This window comes from Condylura cristata, unplaced genomic scaffold (assembly GCF_000260355.1).
Source record: "Condylura cristata isolate star-nosed mole 26May11 unplaced genomic scaffold, ConCri1.0 scaffold00026, whole genome shotgun sequence".
Taxonomy (NCBI): domain Eukaryota; kingdom Metazoa; phylum Chordata; class Mammalia; order Eulipotyphla; family Talpidae; genus Condylura; species Condylura cristata.
Genome location: NW_004567127.1, coordinates 8,756,681 through 8,775,789, shown reverse-complemented (window position 1 = coordinate 8,775,789; position 19,109 = coordinate 8,756,681). Strand labels below are relative to the sequence as shown.

General features: G+C 42.3%; 1 protein-coding gene across 1 annotated transcript in view; it reads left to right on the top strand.

The window, feature by feature from the left end:
• The window catches only part of AHCYL1 (adenosylhomocysteinase-like 1), a 36,448-nt gene that overhangs the window by 10,565 nt on the left and 6,774 nt on the right, over nt 1–19,109 (top strand). The window contains exons 2-9 of the mRNA XM_004689675.2: nt 11,043–11,154; nt 13,353–13,496; nt 14,395–14,495; nt 14,859–14,961; nt 16,091–16,185; nt 16,744–16,850; nt 17,667–17,783; nt 18,012–18,075. Of these exons, the coding sequence (XP_004689732.1) occupies nt 11,043–11,154; nt 13,353–13,496; nt 14,395–14,495; nt 14,859–14,961; nt 16,091–16,185; nt 16,744–16,850; nt 17,667–17,783; nt 18,012–18,075 (843 nt within the window). The remainder of the gene's footprint in view (nt 1–11,042; nt 11,155–13,352; nt 13,497–14,394; nt 14,496–14,858; nt 14,962–16,090; nt 16,186–16,743; nt 16,851–17,666; nt 17,784–18,011; nt 18,076–19,109) is intronic.

Below are 19,109 nucleotides of genomic sequence, written 5' to 3'. Positions count from 1 at the left end.
CAGAACATCACAGAATTTTTGAGGGGCTGTGAAAATAACCAAAGAGAAAAGACTGGAGAAAGATGGAAAAAATGGGTATAGCTCAGAGAGATCTGACTAAGTCGTAGTCAGGCAGCCGGGAGAGCAGTAGCTTTAAGCTAAAATGAGCTGATTTGAGACCCAGACAAAAAAGACTCATTGTTAGTCCAAAAAGGATGTCATTATTGTTTTATTATCAAACAACTCAGGAAAAAGGGGGGAGGGCAGATAAGACTGGTTTATTTGTACAAGATTAGTGTGTCTGCCCTGGAAAAGTTGGTGTTTAACTTGAGTGAATGGCCAAACCCTGCCCCAGGGTTAGTACAGTGCAACATGTGCTGCAGAAACATGAATGAAGTTTCTTTTGAGACACAGGGAGAAAGAATTTAAAAAGACGCAGCCAGATTTAGAGGTTGAAGCAAGAGCACCCAAGAGTCCTGTGCCTGTTCTGCTGTGACCAGCCTAAAACCGGATCTCTTGTAGAGGGTCTTTACAGGGCCCTTCTTGTGCCTCTGCCTCAAACTAATGGGAAAAGTCCTCTATCTGCACTGAGAGTTTGCTGAATAAGTGCTGTGTGCACCACCTTCCAGTCTGATACAAACTCGGAACCCATTAAAGAGCCACAGTCCTCCCTAGAGAACATGGGGGCTCTAGATGAGTCCAGTTGTATCTGCTGTGAAACCTTCCGGTCCGCTACTAATACAAGGACAGCCGTGTTAGTTCAGTGACGCAGTAAAGCCACGCTGCCCAGTCGGGAGTATAATGAGACTACCAGGTATCTTTGTTTTTAGTTTTTAAAGAAATTATTTTAAATGATAAAAGGAATTTCAGACCTTGCACTTCATGAGACTAGTTAGATCTGTCTTAAAGGTCTTTCAATTTGTATAGCTACTATGTAGTTAAACCCTGCTAACCAGTTTTTGGGAAATCTTAATATTCTTAAAAATTGTTTAACCAGAATTTTTTTTAAATTAAATGAATACTTTATTTGAATAAACGTCCATCATGGCTAGAAAACTAACTTCAGTAATTACTTATCCTGTTACTTTAATCCAAACATTAGAATAAAATTAACAACCTTAAGAACTGTTTTTTATCGTAGAGCCAGAGAAGTAGTGCCAGAAAGTAGGAAAGCATCAATGACAAAATTCATCATAAAAATTTTTACTCAAGGCCCTCCCTGGTGGGGCAGCGGGTTAGAGCACAGCACTGCAAGCTGGCCACAGCAGCCGCTTCAGTGTGAGTTTGAGCCCGACCGCGACCCTGGAGGTGACCCACATGGCGCGGCAGACCTCTCCTGATCTACCCACTGCTCCCCTCCACAGTGTACTTCTCAGACTGCCTGTTCTGTTCCCACCCTGTCCTCTGGTCAATCCTCTCATTATCCCTGCACTTCTGGCCTGTCCCCCATTTCTGTATGCATAAGTAAATAAATCTTTTAAACAATTTTTTTACTTAGAGTTCCCAGGTTTAAGATCACTCACCTTGTGTTGGAGAAATCCATCCTAGTTAGATCTTTCAAGCATGTAAGATTTGAAGTGATTTGGACTGACAGGCCACAGAGGAGAAAGGAACTTAGCAGAAGGTTCTCGAGTTAAGGGCATGTTTTCCGATTGTACTAAGTATTAGGGTATGAAAGAAAAGTGTGCTGTCACCACTCAGTACAGGATAAATAAGGCCCCTAAAAAGCCTTAAAATGTGATTGCATGATTCAAAGTATGGTCATTTCTTATGAAAGTAGCCAGAAACTATTTGGTCAGTGCTAACCATACCCAGGCAAAACCTCTTATATAAATAGTACAGGTGATATTTCTAAATTGTTTTTGATGCCAATAGAACATTCTGGGCTCATTTCTTTCATATTAGTAAAGTGGTAGTGATGTGATTGCCCAAATACTCTTTCATTTCATGCACAGTCCCCCGGAGACAGTGAAGTATATAGCAGAATGGAGCATTTTACTTACACAGTGCTTGACCCTGCTGCTCTCCTCGCCCTTTCCAAGTCTGGAGCAGAACCTCTTAATAGCAGCTCATGGGCAATTTTTAAAAATTACATTTCTTTGCATCATTTCACTTCTAGAATCAATCTAGACTTTGGAGCTGAAAGAATTCTTTCCCCAAAGCATTGGATTTATAGGGTTTATTTTGTTTTTCCTTTTTTGCTTAAAACAAAACCACTACTCAGTGTCAGTAGCAAATTGTCTTGGGCAGGTCACCCCTACCTATTCTGTTCTCTCATCCGTGAAGGGTAGATGCAGCACTCAAAGAAAGGATTCCACAATGTTTTAAAAATACAAATCCTCTGTAAGTAAAGGATAGCCACAAGCCACTAACGCCGAGGCAGTGCTTAAACTAGCATATCATAGAAGCCGAGGCTTTTAGCACATTGGTCTTCACAGTACTAATAGGCTTGATATCAAGTTTCTAATCAGCCTAATGTGCTCACGTGGCTTTACCAATGAGGCTTGTTCTTCTTATGCCAACATTTAAATAAAATGTTATGAAAAATATTTAATCGGTGATATTCTAGCAATATTTTTATTGACAAACTTCGCCAATTAAGTTTTCTATACAAAATTTGGTTTTGACTTTAGTTTGCTATACAGCCAAAGCAAGAGAGCTTCTGTCCACTTTCCTCAATATTAAATGACTTCAGAAAGCCACAGGTCAGGAAAATTTAAATTTCTGTATTAGGGCAAGACATCAGGTAGCTGTTTTTAAACAACCCCAGAGAAGTCACAGTCAATGATTCCCACACCCCGCTTATTTCTCACAGACCCTCTAAGGTCATGATTTGTACTGACGCTTTTGTCTAAAATTGAACATGTGCATCTCAAGTAGAAAGTCGAAGAGGATAGCAAACTTTCTCTCTAGGATGAAAATTGCTATTATGTTTTTGATACAGCTTATCATATATACCAAATTGATTGCTCTCTTACCATCAGCAGCCTTACGTAATTACCTCTGAAAGTGGTGTTATTTACTTGACCCTGAAAATCCTACAAAATCATGCATATCAACAAGTTCAAACCTCCGTGTTCGTTTGAAGAACATTCCTGAAGTTGCCCAGGTCATCACAGTACACGTGTCTGAGAACTACTGAATCTCTGAAGGTTGTAACTGCAGAAGCTGTCTGCCATTCTGTTGCTGCAGTGGTGGGGCTGGTAGATGTGTCTAGGCAGACAGTGAAGCTGGATGTTGGGTCAGTCTCCCTGTGTGCTGAGTTTTTACTGCACATGCTTAGAAATTCAGAGTAGCTGAACTACATACATCCACTTCAGATGTAGTTCCTCCAGCCATCGCATTCACCCGTGTGAACCAGACCCCTAAGATGCATGGCAGGGCTTCCAGAGTTCAGGGTCGGATAACCCACACGCTCCCTGCCACACCGAGATGGTGCTTATTGAAACAGAACCCCTTGTTCTAATCCAGAAGAGGTGGTTACATGGGAGAAACCAGAGTTGTCAACAGGAGAAAAGAGCTGCGAGTAGGGAAATTGTTTTTCTTTTTTTAAAAAACAATGTTAAATTTGAAATGGAAATAGAAGTATCAACTCATGAGTAGAAGAAAAAGATGTCTTTCTCCATTAAAAGAACCTATAAATAGTGATCCCTCTAACAGCAATTGGCATACTATATACCCAGATACCATTCCCCACTGAAAGAAATCAGTGTACCTTGGAGAAATGGCTGATTCCAGATCTGAAGCTGAGAAAGGACATGCTGAGCCTGGGTGTGTCATCTTGTATCACAAAGGAAATGCTTAAATGCAGTCATGTCTAAAAGGCAGAAGAGGTGACTTGAACGAGACCCCAGCCCACTGAGTTGGGGACAGTTGGTGCATTCAGTTACTCACCGTGTAATTGAGTGTGATGTATTGAATAAAAAACATAAATAAGTCAAGGAAAAACAATGAGAGGGAGAAGAAAAACTACAAAAGAAAGCCACCTAGTTACTGGCCACCTAGCGTGGGAAAAAAAAATCGTGATTCTGTGAACTCCCTCTCCCTAACGTAGTTGGTCAGGTAAGGATTATGAACAGATGGTAGAGTCACTGAGGAGCAAGATACTCACAGGCTGTTGTCACCCTACAAATTAACCTTTACTTGCAAAAGAGAAAATAAACCTTTCAGAGACCAACAGTCTTACTTTATTAACCAAGGGTTCAGTTTAGTGCTTTTTATATATTGCAGGAACCTGATGGCATGTACTTCCTAATATGAAATATTCTTGCCAATTATTTTAACCTCATTCTAATCAAACTTCAGAGCTGAACTTCAAGTTTACAAGTAAGAAACTACCTGAAAATTTGGGAATATAGGAGTCTATAATAGACAACTGACCTGAGCTCATCAAGGAAAAGTCACAATGGAGAAAGAGAACGGATTAGCAGAGGCAAAAGGATCTTAGCCACCAAATGCATTTAGTGAACCTGATTCCACCTTCATTTGGAAGATTTTGGGAGGCTGCTGGCTCTACAAACATAAAAGATATTCTTGAGAAAACTGGAGAAGTTTACAGAAGAATATTTGGTACTAGAGAAGAGGTGTTAATATTAAGTATGATGATGTTATGGTTCTATAAGAGAATATCCTTGTCGAAGATGCAGTCTGAAGGACTCTTGGTGAATTTTCATGTTTGCAGCCCTTTTGGGGGGCAGAAACACTTGAAAGTGTTCATGTGTTTAGATGTATATATACATAAAAGGAAGCCAAATACAAAAAATGGATTCACGACGGGTTGAGGGTGTATAGGTGTTCATTACAGTATTTTAAAGTTTTTATTGGTCGAAATTGCAATAAAGTCGGGGTGGAGTGTCGCAGTGGTGATGGAAGGGAATGCTGGTGTATCACTGGAGGCATGGAGCTGTTCGGGAACTTAGATTTCTTCAAGTATCTGTATGAAAAACTGTTTGAACTTGAGTTGATGGCTTAATGTGAATAGAAGAAAAACTGACGTGTTGTCATACAGCACAGGTTGCGGTATTGAGGGTGAGAGAAGTACGGACAGGCCAGGAAACTGGACGGGTAGAACGGCGTGCACGTGAAACAGAGTCCCGTCTCTTGTAGATTACGGAATCCCGTCCCGCCTAGTTTACCTTGGCAGTGTGTCACATTTTTACTAGAGCGCTTTAGGAGACACTAGAAAGCCAGTAAAGTGTGTTGTCTCATGAAGAGGGTAGGGGGGAGAGGAGCTGATAAGGGGTAAGGACGCTTGGCAACTTGTCCAGCCTCTGTTTCGTCCTTGCCATTTGAGTGACTCGGCAGTGTGGGCCCTGCTCTTATCGCCCTCCTCCCGCCGTGCGTGTTGAAAGACGCCCACTGAGGCCCACTTCGAAGCCAGTGTTTCTCCTGAGTGTGGAATTGGGTTCTAGCAGTGTGTGCACATGTGTTAGATCCTGTTACTTGCTGAGAGGTAGTGTGGAGGAGGGAGATGTGTGCTGTTATTAGTCAGCTTGCCCATCTCCCCTCCAGAAACTCAGGGTCCATCTAGAATCTGTGCACTTCAGAAACTTGAGCAAGGGGAGGGCTACAGAAAACGAAAACCTGCTGAGTCTTGGAAGTCTGGTTTCTGCCCTTGGGGAATGGAAGAAGTGACTTGAGGCTCTGGATTCAGTTCTGGCCTGAGACTGATACTGTTTCTTTAAATTATCTGAAAGGGACTGATTGCTGGTATCAAGACAAGGTCTGATACAGGTCACCTGTTGAGCTGACAGCCATACAGTCTGCTTCTTCTGAAGAAAGAGTGGGTGATAGTACAGTAGTCTGTAGAAGAAAGAACAAATTAGCCAGAAGATGTGTAAAAGAGATTAGAGAAGATGCAGGAATCCTGGGTGCTCCCACACGTGGTTTATATAGTAGTCCACCTGTTTGACTCAGTTGCTAAGCGTTGACTAAGAAATAGTGACCATAATAGTTAAATAGAATAATCTGCACACCTTATACTAGCAGAGACAAATGGGGCAGGTTGGTAAAAATGTGAGAATGTCTCAGAGTCAGTAGTGTAGCAGAAAAGGGATATTGACCTGTCAGATAACCCTCAGCAATGAGAGACCCATCCCTCTGCTCACTCCAAGCTATACTTTCTTAGTGATTTGTTTTCCTAATTGCTGTTTACCTTTGAGTCTAGTTTTTCACCCTTAGGAGGATGCCTTTTTGAGGCAATGAAACGCTTGTTAGATACGCATGTGAATAACAGGCTTAATAAGATGTCTTACCTAACCTGATTTTTTGGAGACCTGCGATATTCAGATATGGCTGAAGTCTTCCAGGCCCAGCACATGTCCAAAGAAGCAGTAAAAGCCATTTACATTATCATTACACTATGGTTCACAACAACTACAGATTTTAAGGAACCTATTTTCTTTAATAGATCTTTCTGGAACAGCTCTAGTTGCTCTTGGTGCCTCCCAAATGTGCCCACGCTGCTTCACTAGCAGTATCCTGTCACCATTCACTGGTGACCGCATCATAGAATTCCGGTGGCTTTTAATTCTTCCTGATTCAGGAACTAGAAGGCAAATTGAGTGGGGCCTGGGGAGGAAGTTTAGTGAAGCTGTTTAACAGCTGAGGAGAGAGCTGTGTGTGAAAGTATACTCAACTTCTGATGGTAAAAAAATTACCAGCTGGGATCAACTGAATGAGTAGTACAGTTTTTCTTTTCAAGTGACTTGTGACTGTTTTGGGCTAACTGTGATCCACTTTTGTGGCTAATGTCCAGTAATTCTTTCACCACTTTCCACCAGACTTATCACTAGGTTGGGGGATTCCAAGCCCTAGATTATCTCTTTGGTAGAGCTTTTCTTTATTTTTAGTATCACGTGGAAGAAAATCAATCATTGAATCCACAGCTATTTGAAGAAGTGCTTTGAAATAATTGCATATTAAATTGGCCTGGCATTTGAGTTTCTAAGACACAGCAAGTGGACTTCTGTATTTGGACGTGCTGTTTGAAGAATGAGTCAGTCTGACCTTCTATCCTTAGATGTGGTAGTAATGCAAGAACGGAACACTGGTGTGCTTGTTGTGGGTGAGGCTGTATACAAACACAGTTCTTTGACCTAGGACTTTCTGGGTGTCAGAATTTTTTGGACTTCACTTACCTCCTTTTCCCTCCCTCTTTCCCCCATCCTATGTCATATGTAGACCTAGCATTCCTGACAGATCTCAATTTGAGGACACGCCACACAAAGGGCATACCAATTAAGATTTAATAAATGGGAGAAGGCATGATAATAAGTAATGCAAACAGAAACTTTTGCAGTCATTTTTAGATTTTAATCATATTTGGCTTAAATGCTGTGAGTTCAAACCAATGAAAAGACTGTTGATACCTAGCTTCATTCGAGAGTAAGCTTGCTCTCAGCGACAGGTGTATCTACAGTGTGAAGGTGATCACTCCAGGAGGAAGACAGAGCAGCTAGCTCTGGAGAAGCCAACCCTTGGGGCCATTGGGGCAGCTGCACTCCACAGTAGCATGTGGGACACATTCTCTTCAGCCTGTAGGTGGGGTTGCAAAGAAGACAAAGTTATTCAGCATCTCTGGTAGCTAGACCTCCTTACTGGTGGCGAGGATGTAAACGATGGGCAAGGATGGACTCATCTTCTGTGTCATAATTTGTGTTAGCATTCTGCCCACTTCAAATATGGACCCCAGTTGTCATTTGAGAGATGGGGTAGTGGGGACTTACTAATGAGCAGCCTTTAACAGTCTTAATATTTTTAGACAGGAAAGATTTTGCTAAGCTTTTGGCTACTGATGAGCAACAGTAGTAAGAGATGGGATTGTGACTACTAACTCACTTCCTAGGTTGTCACTGTGCACCACTGTTTTTACTTCAGCTGCTTTAAAGTGTTACTGCGGTTGCCTCACTCACCCCCACGTAGGTAGTGGTTGGAAATAAACCGGAAGCATTTGTAGAAAGATGAGGCAACAGGGGAGGGAATCTTACCAGCCCTGAGAAGAGTGCAGCTTTTGAGTAAGCTGCTCTCACCAGAGGTAGTGAGCTGTTGGAGAAAGGCTGTCACTGGACACTGTTAAAAGGCCTTGGTGGTCTCTTTGGCTACTGTTTCTACCGCCTGAATGACTGCACTTTGGCCTGAAAGTCATTAGCTTAGTCCGGGATTAATCTCTTCAGTCCAACTGGCTTTGCACACTGCAGAAATCACATGAACCTGCAGTGGGAAATCCTATCTAGAAGGGCAAATGCTGAGTGTAGCCTTAGAAATACTTTTTAAAAGGCATCGATGATTTTGACAGTGAGGCTGTTTATAAAATTTGACACCTAAATTAAGCTGCTTTGGATGTACCAAGATAAATTGTTAAGCCAATTCTGTTGCAGTATACGTAGTTTAACTTGAGCATTATTTATTTTTGAAATGCGATCATTTGAGCTTACAGAAGAAAGAGTGGCCTGAAGAAAAAAAACTTGAGGCCCTCCCTGGTGGCACAGGGTTAAAGCACAGCACTGCCACTATGTCAGTTTGCTTCTTGTGCCTTTGATCCCTGCCCCGGAGCTGACCCACACAGCATGGCAGACCTCTTCTGACCCGCCCACTGCTCCCCTCAGCGGGGTACTTCGTCGATCTGCCTATTCTGCTCCCCACTCTGTCTCTGGTGAATCTCTCACTGCCCCTGCACCTCTGGCCTGTACCCCAGTTCTTTATGCATAAATAAATAAATCTTTTAAAAAACAAAACAAAACAAAACGTGACCAGTTAGATGTTGAGCCAAGGGGAGATTTTATTTTGTGTTATTTTATTCTGGAAGATTTGTAAAAGCTTTGGATTGGGTTTTTATTTTAATTTTCTTACATTGTTGTTTATTTTTGTACAATTTTGTATACTTGTGTGTAGTCTCCATGTTTCCCATCACCACATCACTGTGAACTATTACCATAGTGTCTTGTACTTTTCCCCGTTCTGACTCATCTCTCTCCTCTTTCCCTGCTTATGCCTCAGCTGTAGTTTACCTGTAGGTTTTCTCTCTCTCTCTTTTTTTTTTTTTTTGACCCTTTGTTTGGATTTCCTTTATTCCTCCTGTAAGTGAAATCATTTGATACTACCATTTTTGATTGCTGAATTCTATTTCATTCTGTATATCTATCACATCTTCTTGAGCCAGTTATCTGTTTTTGGACAGGTTGTTTTCATGTTTTATCTACTGTAAGTAGTGCTGTAGTAAACATCGGCTTGCAAGTTTCCTTTCTAATTAATGTTTTTGTATCCTTTAGGTAGATTTCTAGGAGTGGCATGGCTGGGTCATATGGTAGCTTCATTTTTAATAATTTGAGGAATCTCCACACAGTTTCGCATAGGGCTGGGCCAGTTTTCCTTTCCACATCCTTGTCAGCATTGGTTGTTGCCAGCTTTTTAAATATGATCCATTCTTCCTGGTGTGGGATGGTATGTATCTCACTGTGGTTTTGATTTGGGTTTCCTATCTGTAAAGTGTCTTTGTTAGCTCTTCTACCCAAAAAGTAGTGTATACGTGGCTTTTAATGCATGGCTATTTTCTGTTTTCATTATTGGTGTGAAAACATAGCTCTATGGTCTCCTGATTACTATTTCATTGCCTATAGAATCCTGCTAATTCGGGTTTCAATTTTGTTTCTATAAGCTGCCTGTTCCAAACTCTGCTTATAAACCTGATTGTTACATTTCAAGCTGTAGTGCACATGAAATAGACCACACCTGGCTTCAAAGTGACTAACCACATTACTAGGGTTATCAGGAAGACCTTACACAGTAGTAGCTTATGTTTCCAGGGATATTTGCTAGGACTTAGCTTAATAGATTCTCCATTAGAACATTTTTATATTTAGTCAAATGGTAAGGAAGAACTCAATTCAGATTTTCAAACCACTCTTTTTCAAGAGGCTGAAGTTTCTATTTAAAAAAAAAAAAAAGGCTTACCTGAATTTAAGCAGGAATTCAGAAGAAAAGTTTAAGCCTTTTAACAAAAGAAAGTGTTTTCAGGTACTTTAGAAACAGCCATTAATTTGTTTGTAACTAATATTGTCAATTATTTGAACTTACTATGACATTTTCTCCTTCATTCACATTACTCCTAGTTAATTGAAATTTATTACGGTGTATGTATGTTATTCAATTTCTCTTTCCTTAGTATATTGTGATATTTTACTGTATGTAGAGGTGTATTCTGGGGATACTACATTGTATATGAAGTGTATGATTGAGCTCTATTGGTACCCTCGTGCCCATCACCATTTCTAGGCATCTTTTCATAGTTCTTGCAAATAACAAGACCATTGCTAGCATCAGGATAAGAATTTACTGTAGGAGAATATTCTGAAAAAAAGCAGATTGGACCTGCTTTTGAATAGTTAGGAGGAAGGTTAGAAGAAAACTGGCAGATTGTTGAAATTGGACAACTACTTTAAAAAGTTCGGTCTTAGATTTGGTGATGGGAAGCCCATAGGGATTACAGTTGAGCTGGGAAAAGGCACAAAATGATGTAAAAATAAACTATTATATTATTTTTAAGAAGTTTGGTCTTGCCTTCCAACCCCCCACCCCCGCTCCCCAAAATCCTGCTAAAACAATTAAAAGAGACAGTTGGTGGCATTTGGGGAGGATTTAGTGTAGCCTCTGCCCACCTTGTTTCTGGTAGGAGAGCTGTTGGCCGTAGGCATCACATAACGTTGACTTACAAGAAACACAGTTTATGACCTTACAAATAACATCAGGCCCTCCCTGGCGGTGAAACAGGTTAAAGCACAGCACTATGAAGCTAGCCACAGCCACTGCAGCACAAGTTCGATCCTAGGCCAGGGAGGTGGAGGTGACACACATGGCATGGCAGACCTCTCCTGACCCGCCCGCTGCTCCCCTCAGCAGTGTACTTTGTTGATCTGCCAGTTCTGCTCCCCACTCTGTCTCTGGTGAATCCTCTCACCCCCTAGCACCTCTGGCCTGTACCCCACCCAGCTCTGTATGCATAATTAAATCTTTTTAAAAAATAGTGTCACAGAATATTTGTAAGTCGTCAACTTTTTCTCTTACAGCAAATTCAATTTGCTGATGACATGCAAGAATTCACCAAATTCCCCACCAAGACTGGTCGAAGATCTTTGTCTCGTTCCATCTCTCAGTCCTCCACTGATAGCTACAGTTCAGGTAAGTGTGGATAGCAGGTCCTTTATGACCTGCTTCTTTGTCCAGTGCTCCTTATCTAGAATCATACTTGGGTCAGGGTGGCCCACATTTGTGCTGAAAGCTGAGGATTACTGCTTGGGACGTGGGAGTTCTCCCAGCCAGGCTTTTAAATAACTGGGGAAGCCTCTGTCGATCTGAGATTGTCTTCCCTTGACCCTCTCTGTGTGGTCTCTGCTCTGCGTGTGGATGCCGGCCAGTGCCTGCTTGCTGAACTGGGCACCTTCCCATTTCCACATTTATCTGTCCACATTACAAAGGGAGAAATCAATGTTATTTTGGCTGACACAACTGGCCTTGACAAAGAGGTGTACTTTGGAAGCGTAATTTCTGAGATCTTTGTTTGAGATACACCCTGCCACCTCTTTTTCTTTCTTGTCAACCTGCTTGAATTTGTAACAATAAAAATTCATATTTTGGGGCCTCCCTGGTGGACCAGAGGCTAAAGTCACAGCACTATAAAGCCATCACCAGTTGTGGCGTAAGTTCAGTCCCCAGCCAGGGAGCTAACCCAGCATGACACAGCATACCTCTCCAGTATTGGCCCGCTGCCCCCCTCGGCCGCATATTTCAGGTCTGCCTGTTCTGCTCCCCACTGTGTCTGAAGTGAATGCTCTCCCCCTCCACCCCCGCACCTCTGGTCTACACCCCAGTTCTTGTATGTATAAGCAAATAAAAATAAATCTTAAAAAATTTCATGTTTTGGCTCCTTTTATTTACTAGGTTGCCCTTAATATTAAAGTGCCTCCTCTGTGACTGCCCAGTGGGGAAGAGCCAGACTCCTGTCATGTGGCCCAGCTGCCCTCCCCTTCAGGTGTCCTCTCTTACCTCAGCTCTATCAGTGGTCTCTTTTCTGCTTTGAATTCTGTTCTCCCTACCTAATTATCATGGGAAAAGGTGGAATTTTAGTATTTCAGTACAGTTGGGTTAGAAGCGGAACATCTAAGCCAGCCATTTCATTGTTTCACTGAAGAAACATTATTAAAAGAGGAAGGGGCTTGCCCCAAAGTCACGGATTGCTGTCAGTGTCAGCAAACGGATTTATACCAAGAGCCATATACTGTCTTTTGCTTGAATATCATTTGCCTTTTATTACTATTAAAGGCTGGCCTTCAAACAAAAGGAATGATAAAAAGAACAACAAAAAAGCCACCTTTGCCTCTGCCCTGTGTCACTGGCACCAACAGAGACAAGGCAGGCAGGTGAGAGCAAACAGCGTGTGGGGTTATGTGCGGAAATAAATGAACATACAGGTTTCCCTATAAACGAGCAAGAAAAGGCTCCGAGTATCCTGGCTATCATTAGTGAAAAGGTGTCTTACTCGAACAAAAGGCGGTGAGTAACCAGCAGAGAGAGACCTGATGCATCAGAAGTCACCGTGATCAGGAAAATACGCAGCCCAGGGAGGAGAAAAGTAATTTGAGAGGGAGACTCCATGTTACTTATTCCCTCGCATATCTCTGAAGGAACATTTAATTTTGACTTTAAGTTGTGTTTTAAAGGTGTACCTCTTGAGTGAACTTTAGGGCTGACAGTAGAAATGGAGCTGTTTAACTTTTGTGTTGTTTCTTTCTATCTCTATTCCTGTTGTAAATCCCCATGTGAGAATTATCCTGTCAGTCACCCTTGTTATTGGCGCACAATGTGGCCCCTGATTAGCAGGGTCAGCAAGCAACATCTGAGAACTTGTTAGAAATGCTAGTTCTTGGTCCTGCTGGACGTTTCTGAAGGTGGGACCGAGGCATCTGTACTTCACCGAGCCTTCCACATGCTGCTAATAGATGTTTAGATGCCAGAGACAAGAAACAGCATTCCTTGTCTGCCCTCAGTTACTCCATTTTTGCTGTGACTGGTTCCAATCCAGGTTGAATTGGGAATTTGTTCAAATTCCCTTATCTGGTGTTCCATGGACCTGATGCAGGTTTAAGAGCTGCTTAGCACAGGCACTAATGACACAGGATTATCAGGACGAGTGAAAGGGCCACGACACTGCAGTTTACTCTTGCCTCGAGCGGACGTGGAGTGGACGTGACAGTGACATAGAAGATGGCCGCAGTTAAGAGTGTCAGCTTGACCCAAGTGAGGGGTCCTTGGGGCTGTCCTCTGTGGAGCTGGGGCCAGCGAGGTTTCTCTAGCCCCATTTCTTTCTTTCCTGGCTCTAGCTGCATCCTACACAGATAGCTCTGATGATGAGGTTTCCCCCCGAGAAAAGCAGCAAACCAACTCCAAGGGCAGCAGCAATTTCTGTGTGAAGAACATCAAGCAGGCAGAATTTGGACGCCGGGAGATTGAGATTGCAGAGCAAGGTAAAAAAGGGGAGTGGGTACAGGAGCAAAGGGGAGTGGGAAAATTCAGAACGTAGGGTTTTGTGTAAACAGGTCTCTCTCAGGGAGCTTCAGCTGCAGATCTTGTTGTTTTCCCTACTTCCTGTGCTCAGCATGTGGTAATTCCAGAGTAGTTTCTGTTTTCCTTCCCCATGCCACCACAGTCAGGTGCACATGCAGAGTTGGCGTGTTCTGGACCATGGCGTGGTGGTTGGTACCATGGGGCCCTACCATAGCTGCCAGGCCCAGAGCCCCAGGTTTCCCAGAGGCAGCAGCCCTGAGGTTTCAGCTAAGGATGTGGTGACATGGGGTCTTGGTTTGTTCCTTTGCTGGAACATGAGGAAAAGTGACTGACAACCAGAGTCTTGGTTTTTCCACCTCCCCCCTCAGGGTAAGATGTCTCCTCTCACATTGCTTTCATGTTGAAGGCATGTCCAATGCTGGGAGGGAGTGCAGAAACTGAACAGAATTGGGTGAAGATGGCATAAAAAAAAAAAAAAAAACAGGAGCAGTTGACTTCTACTGAGGGGGAAGTCGTCTTCCTGGTCTGATTATGTCTGGGAGCTCATTAGCCATAACTACTTTCCTGTCCCCCCAAATGAAACTTACCCTCGACTTCAATCCGTTTGAAAACTGACTTCATTCACTATTCAGTCCTCTGAATACACAACTGAATGGTAGAGGAAGAGAGAAACCCTCTGCTATTGTGGATGACAGCTCCCCACTGATGCTCTGTGTTGAAGCTGACAGTGATCGTTGGCTTAGGGATTTTCCACCTCATCTCAGCATGTCTACAGATCCTGACAGCCCTACGGGTGACGGGTGGGAGACGGCACCACTGCTAGTGCAGCCCTAGCTCAAAGCCTCTGTTCTTTCACAGACATGTCTGCTCTGATTTCACTCAGGAAACGTGCTCAGGGGGAGAAACCCTTGGCTGGTGCTAAAATAGTGGGCTGTACACACATCACAGCCCAGACAGCGGTGAGTTTCTTTTTTTGGATAGGAACTTTTGATGAAGGGAGGAAAGAAACTTCTTTAACTTGCTTTCTTTTCCTTATCTTACCCAACCTCATAATGCTGACTTAACTGGTGGGTCCTCCTTATTACACAGTAATGGTGTAGTCTACTTTGTATAGGTGTAGATAGGGCTTTTAATAAATCTGACTTATGGAGATCGAGATGTATAAAAATGTTAAGACTTTTGGTAACACATCTTTAGGACGCTGGCCTGCTGCCTACCTAGACTTGTAACCTTCCAGTGTAGCACCGGGGTATGTCGTTACCTTACTTGCCATTCCTGTTTGACCCTCCACTTTCTCACCCTGTCCCTGTACATCCACACAGGTATTGATTGAGACTCTGTGTGCCCTGGGGGCTCAGTGCCGCTGGTCGGCTTGCAACATCTACTCCACCCAAAATGAAGTGGCTGCAGCTCTGGCTGAGGCTGGTAGGTTTAGCTTTTTCACCAAAGTTCTTTAACTTTGCCTCAGTGTGGTTACCTTAAATATAGTTTTTGTGTTTCAAAATTGTCATGACAGTGTCATAGATGATCAGGGCCTGTAAAACTTGGAGCATAGTAAAAATATATCAGTATAGGGAGAAATGGATAATAAAATTAAGATTCATGTCCATAGGGAATATTACATAGCTATTAAAAATTATCTTTGAAAAGAAACTAATAAAATGGGGGAAAGCCCAATTCTAATGTTAAGTGAACAAGAAAGAATATTAAACTGTATGAATTGTGTAAGTCTGAGCTCAGTTATTCTCCTTTCAACAAATCTTGTCAATTGGGGGCAAACACAAGCAAGAACTGCCTTCTATTTTGATAATTCCTTAATTTCTTATTCAGTATTGAAATAGTGAAAATAATGATTACTCATGAGTTCAGTTAAACATTAAATAATTTTTATTGTTAAAGTATTCAGAAAAATATCACTGAAGTTTTTTATGGCTCTTTCATCTTCGTAGGGTCTTTAAAGCACTTTTTAACCCTTGTTTTTCTTATTTTTTCTGCAGAAATTTAGGAGCCTCCAGAAAAAACTCTGATATGGCTACACAGAAATAATATTTGACTTATTTTTCCTCTTTTCTATTCATTCTTTATAGAGATGAACTAGATTTCAGTATGTATGCAATTTGTAACCTAAATATATAATATTTCCATTAGTTTTCATGTCACTGAAAACTTTGACCGCATCCCGTGTAATGCTCAATCTACTGTGTAGTTTTACTTCACTATTTTTCTGACACTGAACCTTTAGTTTGTCTCAAGATGCTTGCTAATACAAATAATGTTCCAGTGAACAACTTTGTTTAAATTCCCATTTCATTCAGTCTCTCTTAGGATTGGGCCCCAAATATAAAATTGGCCCAAAAGAGTAGCATTTTAAAGGTCCAGAATAATTTTAAAGACCCTATAAAGTCTTAACAATTTCTGCAATAACTTTTTAACTTTTAACCTTTCTTGAATAGTTTCAGAAGACATTTTTGTTCACATGGATCTCAGAAGGTGGTAGTGTTGTATAACACACTCCCCAACGCAGGAATCTGTTGATTTGTTTCCATTTCTACAGGAGTTGCAGTGTTTGCTTGGAAAGGCGAGTCAGAAGATGACTTCTGGTGGTGTATTGACCGTTGTGTGAACATGGATGGGTGGCAAGCCAACATGGTAATGATGCGTATTTATCCTACCTACACTTTTGACAAAAGATTTGTTTTCTTTTCTTCTTCAAAGCATGGTTCCCTAAATGTGTTTTGGATGCGTGGTCTTATGCACTGATGTTTTACCGAAGTGTTTAACTTGCTATGTACTCAGAATGGTTCTGAGTGCAGAATGGAAAGGTGGGGGATGGGCACAGCTAACTGAACATGTGTCTGAAACAGCAGAACGGGATGGAAGGAAATGAGGTGGCTCCTCTCTGGAGTAGGAGCCTGCTGTCTCTTTGCCCCAGCTCTCCTTTTGCATTCAAAGGAGCTACATACTGCAAGACGCTGGACTAAACATGAGTGTGATTAGCCTAATACTCTTCACTGTAGCCTAGAACAAACTTAGGGATCCTCTTAACCATTTAACACCAACACATTTGACTGTGTTTCCACTGTCTTGAGCTCTAACGAGCTCTTCAAAAATATTCAGGGCTCTCTTAGTAGTACAGAAAGTGGGTTCAAAGTTCCCCCCAGCTCTAGCAGCCTGAATGCCCATAGAAGTCTTCTGGCTGTTCTGTAGATCCTGGATGATGGGGGAGACTTAACCCACTGGGTTTATAAGAAGTACCCAAACGTGTTTAAGAAGATCCGAGGCATTGTGGAAGAGAGCGTGACTGGTGTTCACAGGTAACAGACTCTGGAGCAGCTGCCCCTGCGCCCTTGCTCAGCGAATTCTGGTCTCTGTTAGGGTCAGGGTTCAGCTGCAGGCTTATAGCAAACAAATGGGAGTGTCTTCATTAGAAAAACTTTCAAGTTTTCATTTTTGAACCATCAAGGAGACCCTAAAGAAGTCATTTCAGGTTCTAGTTACACATTCTTTCTCTTTCCCATTTATTCTACTGAGTGACTCTCAACCAGTGTTGGGAGGTAGGGAGTGAGTCTATCTTTAAAAACTAGAATCAGCATTGTATTACAGTTTTATATTTAAAATATGAAAAAATCCTATTGTACAGTATACACACTACAGAAAGAAAACTGGGTTAAAATATTTCTGTCTTGATGAAATACCTGAAAGAGTGTTTCTCACTTGGATCACATGGTGCATGTACAGAAACACAGATGCAGGGAACCGCATCAGAGTCATTGATCATCTTGTTTTCAGAATTAGGAACAAGTTTTTTAAAAGCTAAAGAAAATGCTGGTGTAGGGAAATAAATCCCCTTTATGGAAGAGAAGAAAAATTTCTTCAGTTAAGAGAGTTAAGAGTTTGTTTTTCGGGTTTTTTTCTTCCCAAAAAAAAGCCGAGGAAGGGTACCTGGAGGGAAAAGAAAATAAAAAGAAGTGAGGAGGGAGGACAAGGAAAGTCTTGCTACTAGCAGCTTTGGGGAAATTGAGACTGGGGAGGGCAGCTCGGAACTTGAGGGGAATTAGGCTGATTTTCCCATCTATGATGTTCTGCCAGGTAACTTTGGTTTTGTTTGTTTTTGTGGCTTCTCCTTTTAGGCTGTATCAGCTCTCCAAAGCTGGGAAGCTCTGTGTTCCAGCCATGAATGTCAATGATTCTGTTACCAAACAGAAGTTTGATAACTTGTACTGCTGTCGAGAATCCATCTTGGATGGGTAGGTTGAAATACTCAGACTTACAGGGAGTTAAATTTGGACTGGGTTGGATATCACTTCAGTCCTGTCTTCTGGTCTGCTGTGGCTGTACAGGTTTGCTAAGGGAGCCCATACCGAGCCCAGCCACCTTTGGCTGACGTGGAGTAGAGCCCCACACTTCTAGTCTGTGCAGAGGGACTTTGAGCTGAACCATTTTTGTTTGAGGTGAACCATTATCTGTTTCCACAGCTTGAAGAGGACCACAGATGTGATGTTTGGTGGGAAACAAGTGGTGGTGTGTGGCTATGGTGAGGTAAATAGCTGGACCTCGGTGTCTGTCTTTTCACACACTTACTAAGATTGAATGAAGGAGGCGTGTGCTTTCAGCGTGGAACCACTCATGTAGGGTTTAAGATATACTTTAAGATAATATTTCTCAAATAATAGCAAAAGACCTTTCAATTTCACAAGTAGGGACACACAGAAATGAATTTTTCACATTTCATTATTTTGTCAAGTAGCTGACATTCTTCCCCAACCCTACTACTTAAACAAAAACCTTTCATGAGACTTAATTCAAGTGAAGTGTGGGATCTGAAGTAGTCTATAGTTGATATCTAGAATAGATGACATGAGATTTTATTGTCTTCAATAATAACCCACAGGGTCCTCCCTGGTGCCACAGTGGGTTAAAACACAGCACTGTGAAGCTATCTGCAGCCACTGTAGCACTGAATTTGATCCCTGGCCAGGGAGGTGACCCACATGGCCTGGCAGACCTCTCCTGGCCCACCTGCTGCTCCCCTCAGCAGTGTACTTCATCGGTAGGCCTGTTCTGCTCCCCACTGTCTCTGGTGAAGCCTCTGTCATCACCCCCACACCTCTGGCCTGTACCTCAGTTCTTGTGTGCATAAATAAATCAATCTTTAAATAATCATAATCATAGCCCACAGAGGTTCCTAAGCTGCCTGGCTGTCCCTGTGCTAGGTGCTTCTCCAATGAGAGTGACCAGATTTTTCTAGAGTAAAAACTAGAGGTCATAGTTGCTCTTTCTCAATCTTGTTTCCCTAGTGGCAACACTTTAATTTTCTTGATCTCTTCATCCCAAGCCCTAGTCCTTGCTATGAAGTATGAAATGTCTGCAGAACACCTCTCGCTAGTAGTCATAGTATAATCTAGATCTGTTTTACCCTGCTCGGGTTCAAGCTTTCCTGCACAGGCTCACTCGATTGGTGACTTGAGGTTAATGTTTGTCTCTCAGAGTGTCCGCCCCACACCCGTGCACTGACAGCCTGCCTTCCCCCCCGCACCCCTGTACCGACAGCCTGCCTTCCCCCCTGCACCGAC